The following is a 25,887-nucleotide window of genomic DNA, read 5'->3' as shown; positions in this document are numbered from 1 at the left end:
TATGCTGCCAACATTCAAGTTATTCCTTCATTTAAACCAACCACAGCAACTAACCAACACAAATATTCAAGGTCAAGTACAAGAGTAAGAACTAGTTAATTGAGTCATGTGATTAAACATCTATTATATTATAAGTTTTCCCTTGTTAACAACGATTAAGTATGATCCTTCATTATTTATTTATCCCCTTTCTATCCCCTATTCTAATATCCCTCCATTAGTCACGTTTTCCTGATTTAATTATCCTTAATTAAGTCCGGTCGTGACACTAACTTAATTACACTCAAACCATCTAATGCGTCTAACTTAATTATTCAACGATTTTCTTAAATTATTTATCCAACTAATAAGTTTTTAGCTGTCGGTTAACTAATTGATCTTTACACTTTATAAGATTTCTAGGGGTGTTTATTTTGCATGATTGATAAGAGGAATAATTGAGTATTTCCTAGGTATTTTATATCTATTAAATTCTGACCTATTATATATATATGTATGTATTGATTTCAAACAGGCTCAAATTTGAAGTCATGAAAGAAATATCCACAATATCAACTAAGACCGCTTCACATATCCATAGAGCTAGTGTTCATTAATGATCATATATTGGATAATAGGAGATTGACCAATCTGGAATCTTGTTCAACGTTGATTTGGATAGGGATAATTGCGTGAAAATACACAAACTTTGCCAAAAATCCATATTTGACGCGAAGTTAGGATTTTACATTTTAATACACCAACTTTCGTTGTTGTCCAAATTTGACACAACTTAATTCTTAAAAATTCAAAAAACAATCCTTTTTTGTAAATAATTATACAAAGACTCACTTATGTTATTATTTGGGACATTTAAACCAAAACAAGATATTTCCTTATGATGTTTTCTTTTAATCTTTTATCCGCCCCTAAAATGGTTTAAAAGAAAACATCATAAGGAAATATCTTGTTTTCGTTTAAATGTCCCAAATAATAACATAAGTGGGTCTTTGTATAATTATTTACAAAAAGGGTTGTTTTTTGAATTTTTAAGAATTAAGTCGTGTCAAATTTGGACAACAACGAAAGTTGGTGTATTAAAATGTAAAATCCTAACTTCGAGTCAAATATGAATTTTTGGCAAACTTTGTGTATTTAGATGCAATTTTCCCATTTGGATACATTAAACCACATTTTTGGATAAAGAAAAGAATTCAATAGATAAAACTCCCATTAGATCAATGTTCTTTTGTATTGATCAAAAGTGATACTTGATGGTATATATTTCAAATGAGATGAAAGGTAAATAACCTAAAATTTAAATGAAAATCACAAACATAAAACTTCTTAAGAAGACTTGACCATGAAGAAAAATAAGACATTCGTCGTATTAAAGTCGTAGACAAAAGAAGACACACTCATCAAAACGTTAACAGAGTTATACACACAAAAGAACAAAAAGACAACAAAGATCCACGAGTTATTACAGGTCAGGCCTCGTTAAAACCTCCTGAGGTCAGGTAGGAAAAAGAGTACCCGATACTTCTTATTTGAACAACTAGGAAAAATAGCAGACTCCATATAAAATACTCAAAAACTCTAACAAACATTTCCACGATTTCTAAATTTAAGTTGCGATCTTAACAGCTGAATCTGTTACATTTTATAGAGGGACGCATATACCCCATTCAGATTATTCTGTAAAGCTTCCATTATCTTGGGATCTTTCAAGATCTCACTCTGCAAAAAAGAAGTTAATTAGAAATCACCTTAAAAATAGAATAATTTTTTTCGGACTTGCAAAATTAGGCCAAGTATTTTAAATTTTGGTATTTTTGAGCCACTTTCGGCCCCAATTCGACATCTATAGGCCACAATTAGAGCCATATTCGGGCATAAATGTGGTCCAAAATAGCCCGATTAGACTCAAATATGGCTTACAGATGCCGAAATTTAAAATAATTGACCTATTTTTGCTAGTCCGAAATGATAGAGCTTTGTGATGAGGAAAGAGATGGTGAAAAATGTGTGAATTGAAGAAGGAGAAGTTAAGCATGTGCAGGGTTGATGAAGATGAGGGTTGCAAATTGGGGAAGAAGGTTCCGCAATTCAGAGAAAGAGAAAAATTTATTTATTATTATTTTTTTTTTGGTCAGTGAGAGGGGGGGTTTGATCCCTAGACCTCATTGTTCTCATAAAAGAGTTCACACTGCTTGGTGTCCCCTTAGAGATTTTTTTTTTTTTAATAATCTATCTATTGGGTCCCCGGAAGGTTTTCAATGGGTGTATTGGGGGGGGGGAGAATACACCTATTTGCGATTTTTGCTTGGAAAGACATTTGTGAAAACAATCTATTCACACAGTTAGGGTTTCAAAACAGTTTCCCAAATAACTGATTCAGTGTAAGTAAAAATTGAAAGGGTTTTACTAAAATCAGTTATGACACCTTCGAGTGAATCAAAGACTTGACTGATACTGAAGATAGCTTCAGTAAATGTATCAGTCACAGCAGATGAAAAATCACTTAAAAAGAAGTGATATTCCTATCTCCTTGTCTAGTCAAATTATCGGAGGGATTTCTGAGAGTATGATCATAGAATTTGTTCAGAGAAAGAACCAATTTAGAAGGAATTTTCTTCAAAAACATCAGTCTGTATAAATAGCAAGACTGATGCCAGATAAATCGGAAGGCAATTATAAAAATTAAGAACAGCTGTTAAGCATAAAGCATTTTGGGCGATAACGTCTCTTTCCGGCTCAGGTAAAGGACATTCTTTTGTCAGGTACATTAAATGCTGTTGCAGGAGCATTTAATGTACGCAAGTTAAGCTTCCGTCCTTTGCTTGACTAGTCGTTGACTAGTGCTTCAGTTGACCAATACTGATTTCAGTATTTGTCTTCAGTTGTGGTCAACTGAACTCAGCATCTTAGTTTGTTGTTCAGTCTTCAGTTTGAGCTTACTTCAGTTGATTCTTTCTCCTGTGAATCTTCAGTTGAGATATTTAGTAACACGAGTTTTGGTATCATCAAAATTGAGGTGAATAAATCTTCAGTATCCAACACTATCTATGCATCAAAATGACTTCTTCTTTTTTATGCATGGAAACGATATGTTGTCGGATTCTCTCAAGCGGAACATAACATAACATAAATATAAAAAAAAACTCGAAATTGGAGAGTTTTAGATTAATTAAATAAAAAAGTAAAGAAAAATACCTTTTCAACATTCTCGTTAGTGTCAATTCGTTTATATGTCTCTTGACAGACAATTAAAGTCCCTGCTGTCGTTGCTAATGTGGCAGCTAAAGCAATTAAGGGTGCGGTGGCCGGCGGGTGACTGTTGCAGTAACAAAAGGTATATATATAGAATTAAAAAGGGGTATTGGTCTATAAATATCCGAGCTTTGTGTATTTTTTGATTTTGCACCTCAACTTTAAAATCTGCCTATAAATACTCAAATTTTGTATTCTTTTTTATTTTGTACCCAACGAATTTTTACCACTAAATCGTTGCTAACATATCAGCCGAATTTACATCAAAAATTTACAATTAAATGTTCTAAATCACACATTGACAACAAACTTTTATGCTTTGTTATGAACTTCAAACTTCCCTCTCAATTTGACTATCATCTTATTAACGATTTGGGGGTAAAAATTTGTCGGGTGCAAAATCAGAAATAATTCAAAGTTCGGGTATTTATAGACAAATTATAAAGTTGATGTGCAAAACCAAAAAATACACAAAGTTCAAGTATTTATAGGTCAATACCCCAATTAAAAAAGTATTAATTACTATGGTTTAAATACTAAATACTAGTAGTATTAATTAATTCAATACCTGATAGCAAGAGCAACAAGTGTAGCGGTGCCGAGAGACAACAATCCCACAGTTATCCAAGTAGGCAGTGACGACCACCCGTCTAATTTCTTCTTCTCTTTTTTCGAAAGGCCCTTCTCCTTCTCACGTTGCTCCTGTACAACCGGATCTTATGATTAATACTCCGAGGATGTTTGGCTAAGCTTATTTGAAAGAGCTTATAAGCTCTTGGAATTTATAAGATATTTCAAGAACTTATAAGATATAGTGTCTTAGTAGCTTATAAGTTGTTAAAGTATTGAGATAATCGAGCTTATAAGCTAAAGAGGGAATCTTTAGTTAGTGGGAAAAAAATTGTTAGAGAGAAAAAATAGAATAAAAATGAAATTAGAATGATATATGATGAAAGTAAAATATTATAATTGAATTATTTTTATAAAATGAGTGTTGATTATAAGATAAAAAGAAATATTTTTGCTTTGAGAGTTTCTACAAATACCAAAGAGGCACTCTCCCATATGAAAATAGCGTTATTTACATATATTAGATGTATCATTTATATATATATACAAATATACTTCTTTCATTCCGCTTCAAATGATCCAAAAAAAATTAGACACAGAGATTAAAAAATGTGTGATAAAGGTGTAAAGTGGTGGTGGGACAATACAAAAAGTAGTGTGAAATGCCCAATTTTATTTCTAAATGTCGGTTGGATCATTTGAAGTGGGACAATCCAAAATAGAAATTGGGTCATTTGAAATGGAACGAAGGGAGTACTAAATTATATTCATCTCATATATCTAACATACTTCAATTATTACACACACACATAGAGAGAGAGAGTTAATCAGGTAAGATTTGGATGAGCCTGATCTAGTTGGACTCAAAAGAAGAGATTAATAGAGGTGGTTAATGGTTCGGTTACGGGTTAATTGAGCCGAAATGATGAAAAATAGTACTCCCTCCGTCCACGAAATGAGTACTCATATTTCCTTTTTCGTCTGTCCACGAAATGAGTACCCATTTCCCTTTTTGGCAAGTGTGCCCCACACATCTCTTTAATTAATACACTCAAAAGATGGGACCCTTAAACTATTCACACTACACTCCATATATTTCTTAAAACCCGTGCCGTCCACAAATGGATACTCATTTCGTGGACGGATGGAGTATCATTTACTTGTAAGCATAATATCATTTGTCATGATCGAAGCATAATATCATTTACAAACATTAAAAGTGTCATTGGCTAAAAACACCTTGATTTTTTTTAATAACAAGAGGTAAACTAAATTAGAAAATTAATTTGGACCTACCACAATATTCAAGCTCCTGACCTCTAGGTCAAAGAAGAGCCTCTCATCCAACTAAGCTACCGACTCAATTGACATAAAAGTCATTGCTCATATATAGGGAATGATTCCAATGATAATAGACAATTGTGGGTGAGAAATAAAAATGAATTTATAATGTTAAAATTTTCAAATCCTATGTTATATTTATCTGGAGGGGAAAACTTTTACCTAAAATTTTGTCAATTAACTTAATATTGTTATTCAATATTATATGCTGACTTATTCAGTATTCTTATTTTCTATTAAAATATAATATTTTTACTAGAATCTAACCTTACAAATATGTATGTATACACACACAATGAAATGGAGCGTACATGCGCATAGAATTTTTTGTGAATACCAAAAAGATAAAAAGAAATTCAAGCGCCAACAAATTTGAAAATCGTGTAATACCTCTCGATACAATTTATCGTTGGCGAGAAAAAGCTCCATGTCTAGTTTAAACTTTCCCCAGATATCTCTGCATTTAGTTGGAGTGATCAAAGTCTTTTCTGAAGGGACCTATACATCAATCACAATCAGATTCAATTATGGAAGACTAATAAATCAATTTAAGTTATTGATTCTAAAAGCTAAATACATGGCACGATTTATGGTGATTCTCCATTCAGCCACAAAAAATAGTCTACTTTTACCATTTTAGTACGTTTACAAAAATTAGTCTATTTTTATTTTTGGAAATTTTCTATCACGTGATGAGCCATTTTTTCTATTGACAATACAATTAGTTATTATTATTAACACTACTTTTTAAATGAAACATTTTTTTACATTCACAATACATTAATCATTTTTATTAACTATTTTTTGTGGAGAAAATTAAGGAGTACTCCCTCCGTCCCACGAATCTTGACACATTTGGTTTCGGCACAGGAATTAAGGAGTTGTAGATTAATGTGTAATTAATAAAGTATAAAAGTGATAAAGTAGGAGGGAAAAGGTAATAAAAGTGATAAAGTAGGAGAGAGAAGGTAATAAAGGTGATAAAGTAGGAGAGAGAATGTAATAATTATTACCCAAAATGGAAACATGTCAAGATTCGTGGGACGATCCAAAAAAGAAAATGTGTCAAGATTCGTGAGACGGATGGAGTATATTGGAGACATGATTATTACCAGATCTGTGTGGGACAAAATAGGTTGATTTAACAATACATAAAAACTTCTGTGAAACAGGTTTTATGCCGCCTTCATAATGGTACTATTTCAATATACAAATGATACTTTAAAATATTAAAGTATCATTTGTATATTGAAGTAGTATAATTGTGAATACGATTTCACCATATAACCGATTTTAGAGGGGATTATCTCTTAATAATATACTAATTATGAGGAAGCTAGGATTGGTCACATTAACCTTTTCCCATGTGGTTGAAGAAAGAGAATATGTTGAAATCTGATCGCCATCTATGAGGCCAGAATGTAGCAGTCTTTCAACGTCGTCGTATTTCTCATCTAGACGTATTACAGCCATTGTGGACAAGATATCCAAACACTGCACAACCCATACATGCATATAACATAACAGATAGTTAATTTATTGCTTCAGCATATTATACAGCAGCAAGCCCAAAAAAGCACTAGTAAATTAAAATGGTAGTGTGTGTGTATATATATATATAGGGGTGGGCTACCGTGAGAGCACATCTTAAAATAAGAAATAAGAGTAATTTTTAATGTATGAATTTTATGTAAAACACGTATGAATTCGCTGTATAAAGGTATGAATTGTGAAAAATAAATATTTGCTACCTTTGAGATTCGAACTCAGGACTATAAATTCATCCAACATGATTACGAATCAACCGTAGATCTTGATGATCTAAGGGCTGAAAATGATTCTTACTATTTTATATCCTAAAAAATGCTCTTATTTTAGCCCTCCCCTATATATATATATATATATATATAGGGGTGGGCTACCGTGAAAGCACATCTTAAAATATGAAATAAGAACAATTTTTAATGTATGAATTTTATGTAGAACACGTATGAATTCGCTGTAAAAAGGTATGAATTGTGAAAAATAAATTTTTGATACCTTTGAGATTCGAACTCAAGACCATAAATTCATCTAACAGGATTATGAATCAACCGTAGATCTTGATGATCTAAGGGCTGAAAATGATTCTTATTTTATATCTTAATAAATGCTCTTATTTTAGCCCTACCCTATATATATATATATATATATATATATATATATATATATATATATATATATAGGGTGCGGTTATAGTGAAAACCACACTTATCGTGAGAACATAAGAACCATTAAAATCAATGCATCTACTATATAAATTAATGCATTCGCTATTAAATTTAATGCATCCAAAAATAATAAATTTTTTGCTCCCTTCAGGATTCGAACCCAGGATCTGCATTCATCCACCAAGATGATGCATCCACCGTAGATCTTGATGATCGAATGGCTTAAAATGGTTCTCTGTTCTAATTTTATTTAGTGATTCTTATTTGAACCTCTCCCTATATATATATATATATATATATATATATATATATATATAGGGAGAGGTTCAAATAAGAACCACTAATAAAATAAGAACGGAGAACCATTTTAAGCCATTCGATCATCAAGATCTACGGTGGATGCATCATCTTGGGGGATGGATGCAGATGCTGGGTTCGAATCCTGAAGGGAGCAAAAAATTATTTTTTTCGGATGCATTAATTTGTATAGCAGATGCAGTAATTTTATTGGTTCTTATGTTCTCACGATAATTGTGGTTCTCACTATAACCGCACCATATATATATATATATATATATAGGCCAAGGTTCAATGAAGAAGGCCTAAATGTAAGAGAGAAGAGAGAAGTAATCTCATCCGTTGATCTTGTCTAATCTAACGGACATAATTTATTCACGCCATGTTCAACGGATTTTTTCGTTGAACATATGGGGGGTCGAACCTCAGAACCCCCAAAAATATTGTATATGTTCAATATATTTGATGAATGTTCAACTAAAAAATTCGTTGAACATGGCGTGAATAAATCATGTCCGTTAGATTAGATAAGATCAACGGATGAGATTAGTTCTCTCTTCTCTCTTACATTTAGGCCTTCTTCATTGAACCTAACCCTATATATATATATATATATATATATAGGGGAGGGCTACGGTAAAAACACTTCTTAAAATATAAATATAAACGTTTTTTAATGTACGAATTTTATCCAGCATGGTTACGAATTCATCAAACATGGTTACGAATTGTGAAAAATAATTTTTTGCTACCTTTGGGATTCGAACTCAGGACCACGAATTCATCCAACAGGGTTACGAATCAACCGTAGATCTTGATGATCTAAGGGCTGAAAATCATTTATATTTTATACACTTAAGAGTGTTTTTATTCTAGCTCTCCCATATATATATATATATATATATATATATATATATATATAGGATTGGGATCTATGAAGAATTAAATATACTTCGTTCTGGATAAGTCAATAAATTTACCGAATAAATCACATGACCGCACGAATAGTTATATACTGAATAAACACATCATTTTTCGTTCATGCGGTCGCGTGATTTATTCGGTAAATGTTTGAGTTATTCACCTTTCGATGTTTCGTTGCATATTTAGTATTCTTCATTGATCATTTCCCTATATATATATATATATATATATATATATATATATAATCTCGAAAACTAATTAAAATAAAGAAACGATATTACCTGACGGTATGCCTTCTTCTTCTGCTCAGAAGTCGGGGACTCGGGGGCAATTAAATCGATGATGAACCTAAAGTTATGCATATTCTCGGTTAGGGGTTAAAAACATAACGTAAAAACAAAAAATCACTTGCACATAACTTATAAAATAATTGTACTTCACCTATAAAGTATATGCATTGTAGTGGTCTTGGGTTCGAATCCCAAATAAAACATAACTATATATAATGCAATTTATTACTCCAAAAATGCATATACTTTGTACGTTAAGTGCAGTGACTGTATAGGTTATGTACAAAGTTTTTAGTTTTTACACTAAATGGGTTTGTACTGAAACTCAACCCTTTTCGATTAAACATACATATGTATATATTTATAGTTTGCCTCAAATTAATTAATTAACGAACCTTTCTCTAATGAGCGTGGCGACATAGCGAGATTCATCTTTGAAATAGGCCTCCACCCTGTTTGCACCGTGTTGCTTTAAATCAGCTACGATTCGGCCAACTTCTTCCTTATCCGCTCCAAATATATCAACAGCGGTGGATTCAGCACTTTCACACTCTCTCTTTATCACTTTTCTAATACAACCCCATACCTTGTTGGGATGATCCCTAAGTTTTGATTTGTCCATTTCTGCAGTAAGACCCATTGAAAGTTGCTCCTGCGTCCCAATCAATTATATCAACCGATATTTTATGAAATTGTAAAATGTTGAATAAATCAATAATTTTGATGAACATACCAATAATTTTATTAAACAAGCATTTTGGTATGAGGTTTGAATCTGGGAGTGCGAGATTTTTAACAAATACATCATTTCAACAAATACGTCCGTTCATCAAAATTATTATTATTATTATTATTATTATTATTATTATTATTATTATTATTATTATTATTATTATTATTATTATTACACGTCACAATAAATAAATACATCTTTCTATACACAAACATAAATAAAAACTCGTACTATTTAAATTATATTTTAAGATATATGACTAATAATTCATCTGAAGTTATATAAAAATTAATACAAACAAGTATATTTAAAAAAGAGTTATATAATGAACCAATATATTTTCATTCGCCTTTGTTACATTCTAAAATATTGTAATTATAAAAACATGTGAAACACAAAACATGATATTTACTTGTTTTTTCTTAAAAACACAAAATAAGAAATAAATACATACATAGAAAAATAAATAAACATGTTATTAGGGAAGAGCGGATTAAAAAAAACATTAAAGAAAGTATAGAAGAAAGATACAAAAATAATTTAATATTTTAAATTACCATAATTTATTTTAAAAGGTCCTAAAAATATGAAATCATAGCTAAAAAGTTATAATTATATATGTGATCATACTTAAACATTTTATGCACAAGAAAAGAAGAAGATAAAACCGAAAAAAAAAATTAATAATACTATCTAAATGAATTAAAAGAAATAACTGAAGTATGGAGCGAAAATAAAATAGAAACAATCAAATGTAAATAGACCACTTAAGAAAAATAAGTGAAATAAGAGTGAGGAGAGAGAAAATAATTTAATTTGAAACTTTAAATTTTAATATCTTTAATTATTATTTTAAATCTATATTATACCTATATATTATATATCGCTAATTTCATGATCTTTATTTGATATGCATCTTGAGTATTTTATCATTACTCAAATTATACGATTTTCAAAAAAGAAGAAAGAAAAAATTAACAAATAAATAAAAGAAAAATGATGGTAGAAGGGAGTTGAAATGCACTTTATAACTTAAAATTTGAAAATAACCATAACTTTAAATTTAAATTATGACGAAAAAAAATAGCCGTTATGCTGCTCTTTTATATAATATATAGATATATAGATTTACTTATATTCAATTTTTAATTAATAATGTACATTTATTTCATTAAAATATGTGTGCAGCACACAATAAGACTTTTTTTTAGTGAACATGTGAAGTAATTTTTTTAACATATTTTATATTTATGATTATTTTATACCCCTAAATTTAAAAAAAAAATGGATCCATTTCTGATCATTACCCGTTGCTGATATTGTGCATATTCTTTAATTCCACGAAGAAGTTCTTGTTGCACACTTGAAACATCATCCTTCCAATTTGCCTGCTTTATGGCAGCATATTCTGACAATTGATTAATGTATGCAAGATGATCATTAATTTGTCCATATGTATATGAGAGTTAATAGAAAGATGTACAAAAAAAAGAATAAATCAATATAACTTATGTATATGAGAGTTAATAGAAAGATGTACAAAAAAAAGAATAAATCAATATAACTTATGAATAGTCATATTCAGTTAATATGATGCAAATTTTGTCCCCTAAAGAATTCGAATACAAACGAGAATGACTATTTGTGTGCTACACTGATTTATTCGTAGAAATTATTGAATTATTCGGAGGCATTTTGAATACGCTTAACGTTACAACACACATACACACACACATGTATATATATATACATATATATATATAGGGTTAGGTTCAATGAAGAAGGCCTAAATGTAAGAGAGAAGAGAGAAGTAATCTCATCCATTGATCTTATCTAATCTAACGGACATGATTTATTCACGCCATGTTTAACGGATTTTTTCGTTGAACATTCATCAAATATATTGAACATATACAATATTTTTGGGGGTTCTGGGGTTCGACCCCCCATAAGTTCAACGAAAAAATTCGTTGAACATGGCGTGAATAAATCATGCCCGTTAGATTAGACAAGATCAACGTATGAGATTACTTCTCTCTTCTCTCTTACAGTTAGGCCTTCTTCATTGAACCTTGGCCTATATATATATATATATATATATATATATATATATATATAGGAGAAGGCTAAAATAAGAACGCTTCTTACAATATAAATTAGGAACCATTTTCAGCCCTTAGATCATCAAGATCTACGGTTGATTCATCACCTTGTTGGATAAATTCATGGTCCTGAGTTCGAATCCCAAAGGTAGCAAAAAATTATTTTTCGCAATTCATACCTTTATACAGTTTATTCATGTGTGTTATGCATAAAATTCATGCATTTTTACTGGTTCGTAATTCTTAAAATAAGGGTGGTTTATTGAATAACCGCCCCCTATATATATATATATATATATATATATATATATATATATATAGGGGGCGGTTATTCAATAAACCACCCTTATTTTAAGAATTACGAACCAGTAAAAATGCATGAATTTTATGCATAACACACATGATATATATATATATATATATATAGGAGCGCGCTTCAGTGAGACCCCCTATTTTTCGTGAAACACTGAGGACAATGAATAAGACATATAATACTAATGAACAAGATGTATATACTGATGAAAAATAAAATTTAAAAAATTGGTAATGAATAATATATATATATATATATATATATATATATATATTGATGAATAAGACAGTATATACTGATGAACAATGCAATATATACTGATGAATAACAAAATTTAAAATATTCTGCTCCATCCAGGATTCGAACCCTACGAAAAAAATTCTCCCTCCAAATACAATATCAGCTATAGGATTGATAAAATAAACGCACCAGATCGCGCCCTAGATCTCACTAAAATTAGGGGGCTCATTGGAGCGGCCCCCTATATATATATATATATATATATATGGAGAAGATCCATAGAGAATGCTAAATATTTTGAGAATAGAGAATGCGTGAAAAAAATAACGAATAAGTCTATAATTTCGATGAATAAAATAATGTAGCGTATGAATAAGATTTTGGCCTGGGTTCGAATCCTGAGAGGGGCGAGATTTTCACTATATTTATTGAATATATCTGTTAATTAATTATGCTGATTTGTTCGTAAAATTTATAGATTTATTCGTTATTCTTCATTCTCTACGAAAATATAATTCTCTATGGATCATCCCCCTATATATATATATATATATAGGGAGAGGTTCAAATAAGAACCACTAATAAAATAAGAACGGAGAACCATTTTAAGCCATTCGATCATCAAGATCTACGGTGGATGCATCATCTTGGTGGATGGATGCAGGTGCTGGGTTCGAATCCTGAAGGGAGCAAAAAAATTATTTTTTTCGGATGCATTAAATTTAATAGCGGATGCAATAATTTTATTGGTTCTTATGTTCTCACGATAATTGTGGTTCTCACTATAACCGCACCCTATATATATATATATATATATATATATATATATATATATATATAGGGTTGAGTTCTATAGAGAATTATTTTTTTGTTCATAATGAACAAATCTACACATTTTTCGAACAGGTCAACATAAGTAATGAACAGACATATTTGGTAAAAATAAAGAAAAACTCGCCACCAGCAGGATTCGAACTGAGGTAAATCGTTGTTCATGCGGTACATTGATTTGTTCATCAAAATTATAGATCTGTTCATTTTTGTTTCACGAATTTCTATTCTCTAAATATTTAGCAATCTCTACTGAACCTCTCTCTCTCTCTCTCTCTCTATATATATATATATATATATATATATATGGTAGGGTTAACATAGAAACCCCTCTTAAGATGAAAACTAGGAACCAATTTAAAACCATTGATTTAAATAAAATAGAGGGCTGAGATTAAACTACAGATGCACAATTTTAATTGCATAGATGCACAGTTTCAATTGCATAGATGCACAATTTCGATTTGCTTGAGTATTTTGCATTGTTGGTTTCAATTGCATAAATTGCATATTTTTTAATTGCACAGTAAAATATAATAGATGCACAGTTTCTTTTGTTGACTAAATCCTAACCATTAGATCTAATATTTAAAAGGTTAAGATTAGGTTCCTAGTTCTCATTTTAACAGAGGTTTTTATTAGAACCTCTTCCTATATATATATATATATATATATATATATATATATATATAAGAGAGGCTAGCTGGGCTAAAAGAATATAAAATAAGAATAAATCATATCATTAATCGACTCATGATTTAATGATTGAGATTTAATCTTATAAAAATCTAAAAGTATTTGTACTGGGTCTCAAGCCAATTATTTTTGGTAGTCCGTACAATTCGTTTTTTTACCGAAGTAAAGTCTTAATCGGGTTATTATGAAAACTCAAACACTTATAATAACAAGCAAGTATTTTATTTTCATTGATTCAACAACAAATGTATTGAAAGCACGAAATAAGCTAGCTAATTAATTTTTATTATTAATAGTTTATAATATTTTTTTAACTAAAAGATTGACTCAAGCTCAACATTTAAAATTAACTATGAAATGAAAATATAAGATAAAAATAACATAAATTTAACAAACTAAATAAACAAATCACTATAAAATTAGTTACGACGCACCTGAACATTGCTGAGTAAACTGAAGCTCACAAGATTTACGGCATTTCCCAACTGCAGATTTAGAAAAATCTATTCCACTTTTTTTTATTTGAGTCTTGAAGCTTTGCATTGCCTCGGAACGTATATGACCCAACGTATGCATATAAGCAGGATGGACCACCTAGTTAATTAATTAATCACTATTAATATATATGCAGATAGGTCATATATCTCCTTTAACTTTAATTTAGATAATATCGTAGATATATTAACAATGCATAATATTAGTGATTAGTGATATGAAGAGATGGGGGTTGATTATATGGCAAGCACGCCATTTTTAGAGCTCCAGATTGGATATCGCGGCTACGTGCGTACCTTTAGTGCTTCTGACATCAAGAATTGGCGTTTATCTTTTGTCACATTCTCTTCTAAATTCATAGATTCCTCATCATATCTATCAAAGGTTGAAAAGAAACACTTATAAGTCATTATGTCACTGCATGTATTAAAGAATTTCTTTAAAATGTTGAACTTTGAGAATTATTTTCATCCCTCGAATTGTTTAATTAGTGTCATATTTTACTCTAAAAACAATTAGTGTCCTATTTTTACAAGTTCGAAAGTTATTGTCCTAATTTCCAAATCAATCTAAGTTACTGTCCTAAAAAACCCTCGAACTCCGATATGCACAAATAATTATTATTAATCCGAGTAGCTTACTTGGAGAGAGATGCATCCAAGATTAAGCTTGTTCTTTTACCGAAGTCCTTCACGAGTTGGTTTTTTGCATTTTGTTGTAATTCTAACCAAGCCTGCATGCATTAATTAAGTTAATTACGAATTCAGTGCGGTACAAAATTATACCATTAATTAAGTAATTAACGTAATTGTAAGAATATATAGATTATAACTAAATTAAGAAGCAAATATTAATTAAAACCTGGTGAGATTGTAAGAGCCTCAGCTGTCGATAAACAATTTCTTCACACCGCATTGTGGCAAACATAACCTGATCGATATCGATGGCAAAATTAATTACAGTTGCATGGCAAAAATTATACTATCTCTGTTCCACGAGTCTTGAGTCACTTTATTTTTTCGGTCATCCCATGAATATTGAGTTATTTATATGGCATTTTTTTTTCCTTTATTCACTTCACCCAGGGGCGGAGCCAGGGGGGTGCCCGGGGGGGCTGAAGCCCCCCCCCAAATTTTGATTTTTTTTTTTTATTTTTTTATAATATGTCTAAAAATGTTGTTATTATTGTTATTATATTTGTATTTTAGTAAAAAAATGTCTAAAATGTATTGAATGCCCCAAAAAAAAATTTAGTAAATGTTGAACTATATTATCTACTCCCTCCGTCCGCCAAAATTATGTAAAAATTACTATATTTGGCGTCCGCCAAGATTATGTCACTTTCCTTTTACGGCAATGGTCCCACCATCTTCTTTAATATTTTATCCTTACTAACACTCTTTATTTACAAAAAACACACTCAAAATTCAATCTCAACCACACATCTCATAAAGTGGTGGGACCCTTTCTCCACTACATCAAAATCATCACCAATTTTATTAAATCTCGTGCCCAAGCAATTTTACATAATTTTGGCGGACGGAGGGAGTATGAAAATGTTATTATTATTATTATTATATTTGTATTTTAGTAAAAAATGCCTAAATGTATTGAATGCCCCCAAAAAAAAATTTAGTAAATGTTTTGAACTATATTATCTATGAAAATGTTGTTATTATTATTATTATATTTGTATTTTAGTAAAAAATGTCTAAAATGTATTGAATGCCCCCAAAAAAAAATTTAGTAAATGTTTTGAACTATATTATCTATGAAAATGTTGTTATTATTATTATTATATTTATATTTTAGTAAAAAATGTCTAAAATGTATTGAATGTCCCAAAAAAAAAAAAAAAACGGGGGCTACCGCCCCCGAACCCCCGTAACAGTTCAGCCCCCCCCAAAAAAATTCCTGGCTCCACCACTGACTTCACCTACCACATTTAACACATTAAGGGCGTATTTGATATTGGTTAATACACTGTATTAGCTAATTTAGTACAGATCAATCTAGTGTTTGGTATTATTTAGTAATAATGCAGATGACCCGGTTTAATCCCACGACCCAGTATTATTAATCCAGATTTAACTTAAACCAGGATATTATGTATTTAGCCATGATAGCAAACACCAACTCAATATTAATAATCTTTTACTGAAAACCAAACGAGCCCTAAATACTAATTTCTTAATTCTCGTGCCGAAAAGAATTGACTCAAGAATCGCAGGACGGAGGGAATACTTGAAATTCATTATATATTTACTTATTTACACGTACCCCAACAGGTGGAACTTGGAGGTCCTTATTTTTTTTGATCATATTGTCACGACCGGCCTTAATTAAGGATAATTAATCCGGGAAAACCATGACTGGGGAAGGGAAATTAAGAAGCGGGTTTAGAAAGGGGCGCATAAAAGAATACTCAAAGGACTTGAATACGCGTGAAATATTCCTTAAAAAGGAAAAAGGCATAGGTCGCATAAAAAGGGTACTCAAAGAACTTGTATACGCGTTATATTCCTTAAAAGGAAAAAGGCATCATTAGGGGCTTGGCTAAAACATTATCAGAGTTTGCAACGGAAGGCGTAACTGAAATAATCAGTGTTTACAGCGGAAAGCATAACTGTGATACATGTATGAAGACATGTATCCTTTCTGAGCCTACTTTAAGTTCGACAAAAACTCCACTCAGCAACACTTCATCGCCCATCACAGCTCAACCTGCACAATCATAAACATCGAAGGGCTAAGTACAAAAGTACTTAGTGGGCAGTGCCAAGCATATAACATAACATCATTAACAATTTCACAATATCGCATAAGAGGCATGAGTTTCTTTCAAATCCTTTGCTCATTAAACATTTCCATATTCATAAACAGGATGAGCGCATTCTTCATCATTAACAATCATCAACACGCATCGTGTCGTGGAGAAGGCCTTCCCCAACGAACACGGGCATCGCACCGTGAAGGGGAGCCTCCCTCAGCGGTCACGGCATCGTACTATTGAGGGAGGCCTCCCCCAATAGACGCTGTAACACTGGCATACTGGCATACTGGCATCGCGCCGCGAGAGAGGCCTCTCTCAGCGGACACGGGCATCGCGCCGTGAGGAAGGCCCTCCTCAACGGACACGGCATCGTACTGTTGAGGGAGGCCTCCCCCAACAGACGCAAGCATCAAACATAAGCATAAACTTATCAGCGTAAAGCATTCAAGCGTAAATAAGTGTAATCAAGCGTAAATTACATAGGGCGTAAATAGTATAAACAGCATAGCGTAAATCATTTAACGTGCAGCATAATAAAGCTTAACTCATTTAAGCGTAATAAAGCATACCATACTTGAAGATCCAATTTGCATTTTAAAGCATAACACATGCATAGCATTTTATTTACGCGTAAGGAATTGCCCACCTCAATTGTTCTTAAAGCTGGCGTGGAGTCGTTTCTTCTTCGGCTTCACTTTCTGTCGCCCGGACCTTCATTGATGAAGAGTCGATAAGTTCGTGAAGTAATTGTCATAAGACAAAGTCTAATTCTACGTGCCTAGGGTATCTTTTAGTGTTTTAGGGTTCTAGCATCCATAATTCGTTACATCATTACTAGCGTAACCTCAAATAATTAATAGGCTCAAAAGAGAGTAGCCAATTAATTAAATAAACCAGTGGCTTTAAAGAAATAAATGATAATAGTTCGCTTTAAAGTCCGAAGTCCAAAAACATCATTAAAACATGCTCTATTTTTACACTGACTCAACTTCAAAATTTAATCTGTTCTGACTCCGACATCTCCTGGACTCGAGACTCATACCGAAAGAAAGATCTTCGAATCTAGTTTCATATAAAAAAACGTAGAGTCGAAAACTCCAAGTGGTTTGAGAGATATGACGTTTTTACCACGATCTACCATGTTCGGCAGTTTTGAACAATCGAAAACTTGGATTTTTGAAAAATAGTAAACGTTGTCAAACTGGGCTCAACTTTGGTGGATATCTAGCTAACACAATAAGGTTAATACCATAAAAATTTGGAAAGCTAGATCACACAGGAAGCTACTGAAATAAATGACTCTTTCATCTGTTCTCTGAAATTCTCGGTAGTTATGTGCAGTTTAGGTTTTGCATTTTAAAGAAGTATCAAACGAAGTTGGAATGGCTTGAAATTTTACCAGGGTACTCAAGACTCATGTAGGGACTTGCTATAAAGTTTTCAAAGCTATTAGACATCGACAAACCGTCGATCACAGTAGGTCAGTAGGCCTACGAAATTCATATTTATAAGTCCTTAAAAAAATAATTTATATAAATCCAGAAATAAGAGTTTAATCCCAAAAATATTCATTAAAAGTCCATCATAATTTAAATAAAGAACGGACCTCATTTAAAATAAATATTCCCAAACTTGTTACGCACATATACTAAATCTTTCATGAAACATCCTTTAAAATAAACTTTGATACATAGAAAATAATTCAACAACTTGAGCTCTTAAGAGGTTGTTTTGCAACAGACACCAAATCTGCCTCGGATCTCCAAATGAGGCTCCAAAAGACATTCTGGAAACTAGACATTTCAAGGATCATTCTCCAATTTGAATCGAATGAAAAACAATTCAAACGAGCAAGATATGCCCTCTCAAAGATGGGTATTTAACTAGCAAAAATCTGAAAATTTCAGATTTCCAGATTACAACCAAGTCAGTGGGCTTTCTTTAAAAATTCATATCTCCCTTTACAAAACTCCACTGGGAACCCCAAGGGTCAATCTGGAAACTAGGGAGAGATCATAACACTCTCCAGTTGGATTTACTCTAAGAACATTCATGGTTTAGAAGATATGACTATCTAAAGTTCAGTGCACAAAAAGAGTTCAAGTTTGGCAGATTCAGAACATAAATCGGAAAAACCACTTTAGGCTTCACCAAAAATTCTAAAACTGAACAAGTAAGTTCCCAACATGTCAGTGAATATTCAGTAGAAAGATAGGCTTGAGAATCAAAGATTTAAGTCGGTATTTGCCACCTCAAAGTCGTAGGTTTGTAAAATCTACTGGATGGTACAAGGAATAAGAACTAGATTTCAAGAATTTATACCGGTTGTTTCCCTTATTCAAAAATGGTGAGGCCGATGTCAAAAGAAAGATACGGGAGTCTAGAGTGACATATTCAAGTTTCAAAGGTTTTCACCGATTGAAACTTTACTTATGGCCTCCCAAAGATTGTTTACCAAAAATGTATTCCAGATGGGCAGTGATGTTTACAAATTCATAAATAAATCATAAGAGCTTCAAACCTTCTGAAATTTTGCCAAAGTATAGAAAACATATGAAAGATGATACACAATTAATTTGGGAATTTTTGGGAACCTTTTGGATGGCTGGAATCGCCTTGCAAAACACTGTCGGAGCAGTGTGCTTATGGCAGATTCGCTGCCTTACCTCATGCACGGTTTTTCACCCAATAAACTCTACCAAAATAATCATCCAAAATCATAAAACATATCCTCACATAATTTAGCACACATATGTGTAAAAATCCATGGCCATAAAGCATTTTCAGTTGAGAAAAAGCAAAGAAAACTCACCCTCGAAGCACAACCTTCACTCTAACTTTACGCCCTAGTTTTTCCACGCTCTCCCTTGCTTTGCTACTTCTCTTGGGGCATCAAGGGCTTCTATGGAGTGTGATAATGGTGGGAGAATAGTTGTGAGAGTGGAGGAAAGGAGGAGGGACGAAAATGGAGGGAATATGGAGGGGAAGTGAGGCTTTTACTCTTCTTAGTGGGGCTAAAGGTTGTGTGAGGATATGTTTCAGCCAAATGACTTAAGTGGAGGGAGTAGGTGGGTGTGGGAGTGTAGTGGTGGAGTGGAGTTGGTGGAGTGGAGTTGGTGATTGAAGAGCTTTTGCTTTTGCTAATTGATTTGGTTGTCTTCTTGATTGATTATGCTATGTATGAAAGAGGCTTATGATGTTACTCATGTGGTCAACGTATATACATGCTTCATGCTTGAGGTCTAAATTATGCTATGGTATGTTGATAGTGTAGGAGACATTAGGGAGTGGAAAGAATAATGATGATGGTAAAGTAAATAGAATTGAGGTTACTAATAAAAAAAATCATCTAGCTTGATTAATATTAATTAATCAAGTATTTGTAAAACTAATATTGGGTTCTACTAAATAACGACGCTTCGTTATAACTCTCTACGAATTAAATATCTAATTTAACTCGTTCTTATGATTCGGAATTAGATCACGACTTCCAAGTAAATAATAGAAATAATATTTCTATTAATAACTTGACTTTGCTAAGTCAGTTATTAAACTGGATAATAAATTATTGAATGGCTCAATAATCCTCGTCGCGTTTTTCTCATACGTTATAAAAGTATAAAGCTAAAATAATAACTCCGTTTCTGATAAAAAAAAAAATCAGGACCATAAACTGGATTCATTTATAAAAATTGCATTTACTAGTTTTACTCATAATTAAAAGAGCGGGCTACTACACATATCCCATGTTGTCTTGGCACCACTCACAAAAGTTCTTAATGAAGGGCGATAATTATTATACCCTCTCTGATGGGACGAAACTATTCGCTGTTTGAGTTTGTTCACCTGCAACGGGATCAAACGAGTACATTGAATATATTTTTGGGTCAATAATTAAATAATTTGTCAAAATTCAAAACATATATATAAAAAAATAAATTAAAATTGATGCTATACAGACTGAAATTCAATAAAAGATCAAGTTATATAATTAACCGTATATATCTTTTTAATTCGTAATGGAGAAAGGAATAAAATTAGTCGTAATAAAACCTCTTGATCAAACTCAGCTCTCCTGTACTCATAGCTGGGCAACACGGCAACCTCCATCTTCAAGTCCAAACATGAAAACAAATAAGAAAGAGAAATTAATTAATTATAATTAATATATATCAACATATGAGCCAACAATATTGGGAGTTTGGGATAGATGGAGTATTTTAAAAACAATGCATATATAAAGGTTGGTTGGAAATTGTGTGAGTATGTAAAGCTAGAAAAATTAATAAATAAATAAACTTAATAGTATAAAATGAGGATTTGTTGAAAGTTAAGTGAATGTTATATATGCAATTAAGCCTTTGATTTCTTAAATCTATGTGCGTGTGTTTCCTCCTTAATTTCTCACATTAAAAATTTGAGTGAAAGCGGTGGGGATGCGATCTAGTGTCCCACGATTTTTTGTGTGTCATTATGTCTATTCTTATATTTATTATTTTTAAAATATTTTTTATAAAAATAAAATTTATTATAATACTATGAGTATTCATACTTAGTTTTTATTTTGAAACTTAAAATTTTTAAAAAATATATATATATATCATGAATTTGAATTTATCAGTCTATTATTAACTATTAAAAGTGAAACTAAATGATAAAAAATAATTATATACGCTAATTTGATGGAATAAACCCTAATTAATAATCACAGAATTAAACTAAAACATACAAAATTGAAATAGAAGAAAAAATATATAAGAAAATAAATAAAATTAAAAATGTGATACACTGAATCTATTTCCGAAAGGGGTGTGCTCGTGGCCCTTGGGCTTTCGAGCTGCTTCCCAAATCTGTGGAGATGGAGCAAAAAATAGGAATTAGACGCCTTCAGAAAAATGAAAGAAAATAGTAGTATTAAATTTGTGTAATGTATTTACCTTCTTAAGATCATCCTCCAAATGTTGCACCAATAGTTCGCGCGGGGTCTACATGGATGTGAATGCATCATCATAATTAGAAAATTAATTAATAATTATATATATACTATATAGCTAGCACAAAATCTTGGGTATACTCAAATGTAATTTACGGTACACCCGAGTATATCCAAGACCACCTCATATAGCTAGGCTCTTGGAGGGTGGCATATACCTCTTTAGGTTTGTCGCGTACAACAAAGATGAGAGTTGTTTTTCGAGGACTTGTTTCTTCACTTGAGAAGGGCCGTATAGCCTATATATCAAAGCTTACAAGAAGGTTATCAATTATTATATCATATACTTCCTTTGTCACATTCTAATAGGCCCGTTTTTTTTTTTTTTTTTTTTGGAACGTTCCATTAGAATAAACTCAATTTCTTTTAGTAAAATAAATATATTTAATTGATATGGACCACAACATTTTTGTTTTAAAAAATAAGTTTCTTAATCTCGTGTCCAAAAAAATAAATATATTAGAGTGAGACAAATGGAGTACACCTCGCTACTAACTATAATCTCACGTATATAGCAAGTGCGCGCACCTGAAAAATGGTTCTCAAAAGAGGCCTATTTGCAGCTTGCTCCAGCCCAATATCTTTGCCCCACCTATATATATATAACCATCTCAAGCTAATTATTACTCTCTCCGTCCCACGAATCTTGATGCGGTTAATTTCGGCACGAGAATTAAGGAATTGTAGATTAATGTTTTAAGTGTGTAATTAATAAAGTATAAAAGTGATAAATAGAGGAGAGAAGGTAATAAAAGTAATAAAGTAGGAAAGAGAAAATAATAAAGGTGATAAAGTAGGAGAGAGAAGGTAATAATTATTACCTAAAATGGAAACGTGTTAAGATTCGTGGGATGGCCCAAAAAAAAAACGTGTCAAGATTCGTGGGACGGAGGGAGTAGTAGCTTACGAGGAAATTAACATAAAAATTGAGATGGTTATTTCGATTAAAACGTACATGTTTATGAGGACAGTGTCAGCAACTTCTAGAGCGAACAAGGCGCCTTGCTTCTCAAATGTTCTATCATCCTGAATCAAACAATTGACCATAAATTCAATGGGGTTAATTGTTAATTTTCAATGACAACATCGGAATAATGTATGTTCATATAAAATCAATACATTTACTGCTACATTTAATATAACAAATAATTTTTTATTTTATTTATCTATTTCATTTTATTTTTTTAAGATTTGAACTCATGTGCTGCGCGCATTCATTCATCAAAATGATCGAAGAGTTGAGAATGGTTCTCCGTTCTTAGAGATACTCTTTATTAAATACTCCCTCCGTCCCCAAAATAAGTTCCTCTTTGGGGACGGCACGAGTTTTAAGGAAAATGGTAAAGTGTATTGATAGTGGAAAAAAATATGTTATAATTAGTATTGGGAGTGGTGAAAAGGTGAAAAAGTGTTATAATTAGTATTGAGAGTGGTGAAAAAGTGAAAAGTAAGAATAAATAAAGTATTATTAGTGGTGGGGTAGTTGTTCAAAAATAGAAAGAAAGAAAGAGGAACTTATTTGGGGGACGTCCCAAAATAGAAAAAGAGGAACTTATTTCAGGGACGGAGGAAGTAGTATATAGATCCAAACTAGCACCACACAATTTGTACATGTGAACTCTTTAGATTGTGTTTTGTGGTATCATATACTCTCTTTTATGCTTATTTAAAATATTTTATGTCAATAAGAAAAATTCGAATATTTTGTTTAGATGTTCCTAATTTTGTTACTCTTATTCGAAAAGTTCTATATTTAATATTTTTTGTGAGAAAAAAAAATCAGAAATTTTATTTAGATGTTCGTAATTTTTTTGCGTTTGTTGAAAATATTTTATGTTAAATATTTAATGTAAGCAAGTAAAATTCAAACATTTTATTTAGATATTCGTAACATTTTGCACGCTTGTTCGAAATGTTGTATGTTAAGTATTTTTACAATTCTCAATCAGATATTAATAAATTCAAATATTTTATTTAGATGTTCATAATTTTGTTACTCTTATTCGAAAAGTTCTATATTTAATATTTTTTGTGAGAAAAAAAAATTAAAAATTTTATTTAGATGTTCGTAATTTTTTTGCATTTGTTGAAAATATTTTATGTTAAATATTTAATGTAAGCAAGTAAAATTCAAATATTTTATTTAGATATTCGTAACATTTTGTACGCTTGTTCGAAATGTTGTATATTAAGTATTTTTACAATTGTCAATCAGATATTAATAAATTCAAATATTTTATGTAGATGTTCATAATTTTGTTAAGCTTATTCGAAAAGTTTTATATTAAATATAGGAAATTTTCAATCAAATATAATGAACAAAACATTATCATAACTTGTACTTTTGGAACCCAGGTCATTTAACTCGTAAGTAACTATATTATATATTCATCATAGTTTATTTTTTTTTAATTGTATGCATCATAGTTTATTTATTGTAATTTTTTTAGATACAAGAAATAAGTATATTATATCATGAAGTTGAATATATATTGCAATAAAATAAGCAAACCATTTATTGTAAAATTACAATTAACGTAGCCATCCTGCTTTCTACAAATTAACTCAAAACTGATTTCAAAGAATTGCGCAGACGAAACCCCATTTCACTACCATTCCAAAGGTTTTGTGGGAAAAGAGGAAGCGTCAAAGTCGGAGATGAAAGATGTTTTCAGATTTACCGTATTTACTAATGTATGTTAAATCCCCAATTACCCCCTATGATCTGTAAATTCTCGCTCCATTTAATCTTCACGCGTTTTGACAGTTTTATTTTTTAATTGTTCGAATCACTTTGAGCCGTTTGATTTGTTTGATCTAAGAGTAGAGATTAATTCTCTATTCTTTATTAATGTGGGATTCTCTATGGATCCCTCCCCTATATATATATATATATATATATATATATTATTTTAAATAAAGGGTAAATTAATATTTTCAGAATTGTTTCAGCCATATTCTCTCTCTCTTTCAGAATTATTTTATTCATTAAATAAAATTCTCAATAGAATATAGTGAAGAAATTAAAGATTAATTAATGACCTCTCCCTTGTCTCGACCATCTGTACCCTCCAAATCTAGCACCAGCGTTAGCGGTTGCATATGCGGAGCTTTTGCTATCTCTATTCCCTTGGTTGTCTTGCACCTACCAAAATGTAAATACAATAAATATTCAATATGTAGACAAATATTACAATTAATTTAGAACAAGGAGAGCAAACTAACCTTCCAGTCTGTGCATTCATCACCTTAAAGTTTGTATCATATAGATGATTCAGTAAAGTACTTTTTCCTGCGGAAAAAAATGGTTATAAATGTGAATCATTTCAATTGTATATGCATAGTTTAGCATATGTGACAGTACTAGAAATTAATTAAAACCAAAAATAGGAAGAAAAATTAAGATATGATTGATACCACTGCTCTGCGGCCCCATGATGGCAACCACCGCAATAGAGGCACCTCCGCCTTGGGTAAAGTCCAACGCCGATTCATTGAATTCTCCGTCGCCGTTAATCAACATCGTCGGCGTAATACGAGAAATCCCCATGGCCATGGCCATATATATATATGCATATGTGTGTGTGTGTGTGTGAATAGCAAAGATACTCTCCCAACCAATACTATTCCGTTAATTAATAGCTGGTAGCTAAAAGGGATTGTGATCGACTTGTCAACCTTCTAGAAGATTTGACGAAGACGAAGACGAAGACGAAGACGAAGAAATTGCACAACCCATTCATACTTCACAATCCCACCGTCTTCATCTTTGGTAGAATTAGGGATTGTGGATAGTGACTCATAAAGAAAAAGAATGAGATTTACAG

General features: G+C 31.4%; 1 protein-coding gene and 1 long non-coding RNA gene across 3 annotated transcripts; both read right to left on the bottom strand.

Annotated features, from left to right (window-relative positions):
- Nucleotides 1–1,349: 1,349 nt before the first annotated feature.
- Nucleotides 1,350–25,592, bottom strand: LOC131017374 (protein ROOT HAIR DEFECTIVE 3 homolog 2-like). The gene is made up of 23 exons (XM_057946104.1): nucleotides 25,478–25,592; nucleotides 25,286–25,352; nucleotides 25,103–25,205; nucleotides 23,016–23,086; nucleotides 22,589–22,652; nucleotides 22,219–22,299; nucleotides 22,005–22,052; nucleotides 21,855–21,917; nucleotides 21,121–21,177; nucleotides 20,811–20,913; nucleotides 16,575–16,618; nucleotides 15,156–15,224; nucleotides 14,936–15,027; nucleotides 14,591–14,669; nucleotides 14,234–14,393; nucleotides 10,925–11,025; nucleotides 9,280–9,536; nucleotides 8,876–8,942; nucleotides 6,520–6,657; nucleotides 5,554–5,661; nucleotides 3,821–3,954; nucleotides 3,196–3,316; nucleotides 1,350–1,719 (listed from the first exon to the last, which is right to left on the bottom strand). The coding sequence occupies exons 1-23, from the start codon at nucleotides 25,581–25,583 to the stop codon at nucleotides 1,636–1,638; spliced, it is 2,217 nt and encodes a 738-aa protein (XP_057802087.1). The 5' UTR covers nucleotides 25,584–25,592; the 3' UTR covers nucleotides 1,350–1,635.
- LOC131017379 (uncharacterized) lies at nucleotides 16,787–20,670 on the bottom strand. Of its 2 annotated transcripts, none has more exons than XR_009099576.1 (3): nucleotides 19,880–20,670; nucleotides 17,714–17,778; nucleotides 16,787–17,018 (listed from the first exon to the last, which is right to left on the bottom strand). It is a non-coding gene; the product is annotated as an uncharacterized LOC131017379 (long non-coding RNA). The 2 variants fall into 2 exon arrangements; XR_009099577.1 differs by lacking the exon at nucleotides 19,880–20,670 and adding an exon at nucleotides 19,589–19,848.
- Nucleotides 25,593–25,887: the final 295 nt, after the last annotated feature.

The sequence above is a fragment of the Salvia miltiorrhiza genome, chromosome 3 (genome assembly GCF_028751815.1).
Source record: "Salvia miltiorrhiza cultivar Shanhuang (shh) chromosome 3, IMPLAD_Smil_shh, whole genome shotgun sequence".
Lineage (NCBI taxonomy): Eukaryota > Viridiplantae > Streptophyta > Magnoliopsida > Lamiales > Lamiaceae > Salvia > Salvia miltiorrhiza.
This window is presented reverse-complemented; position numbering and strand designations above follow the sequence as displayed.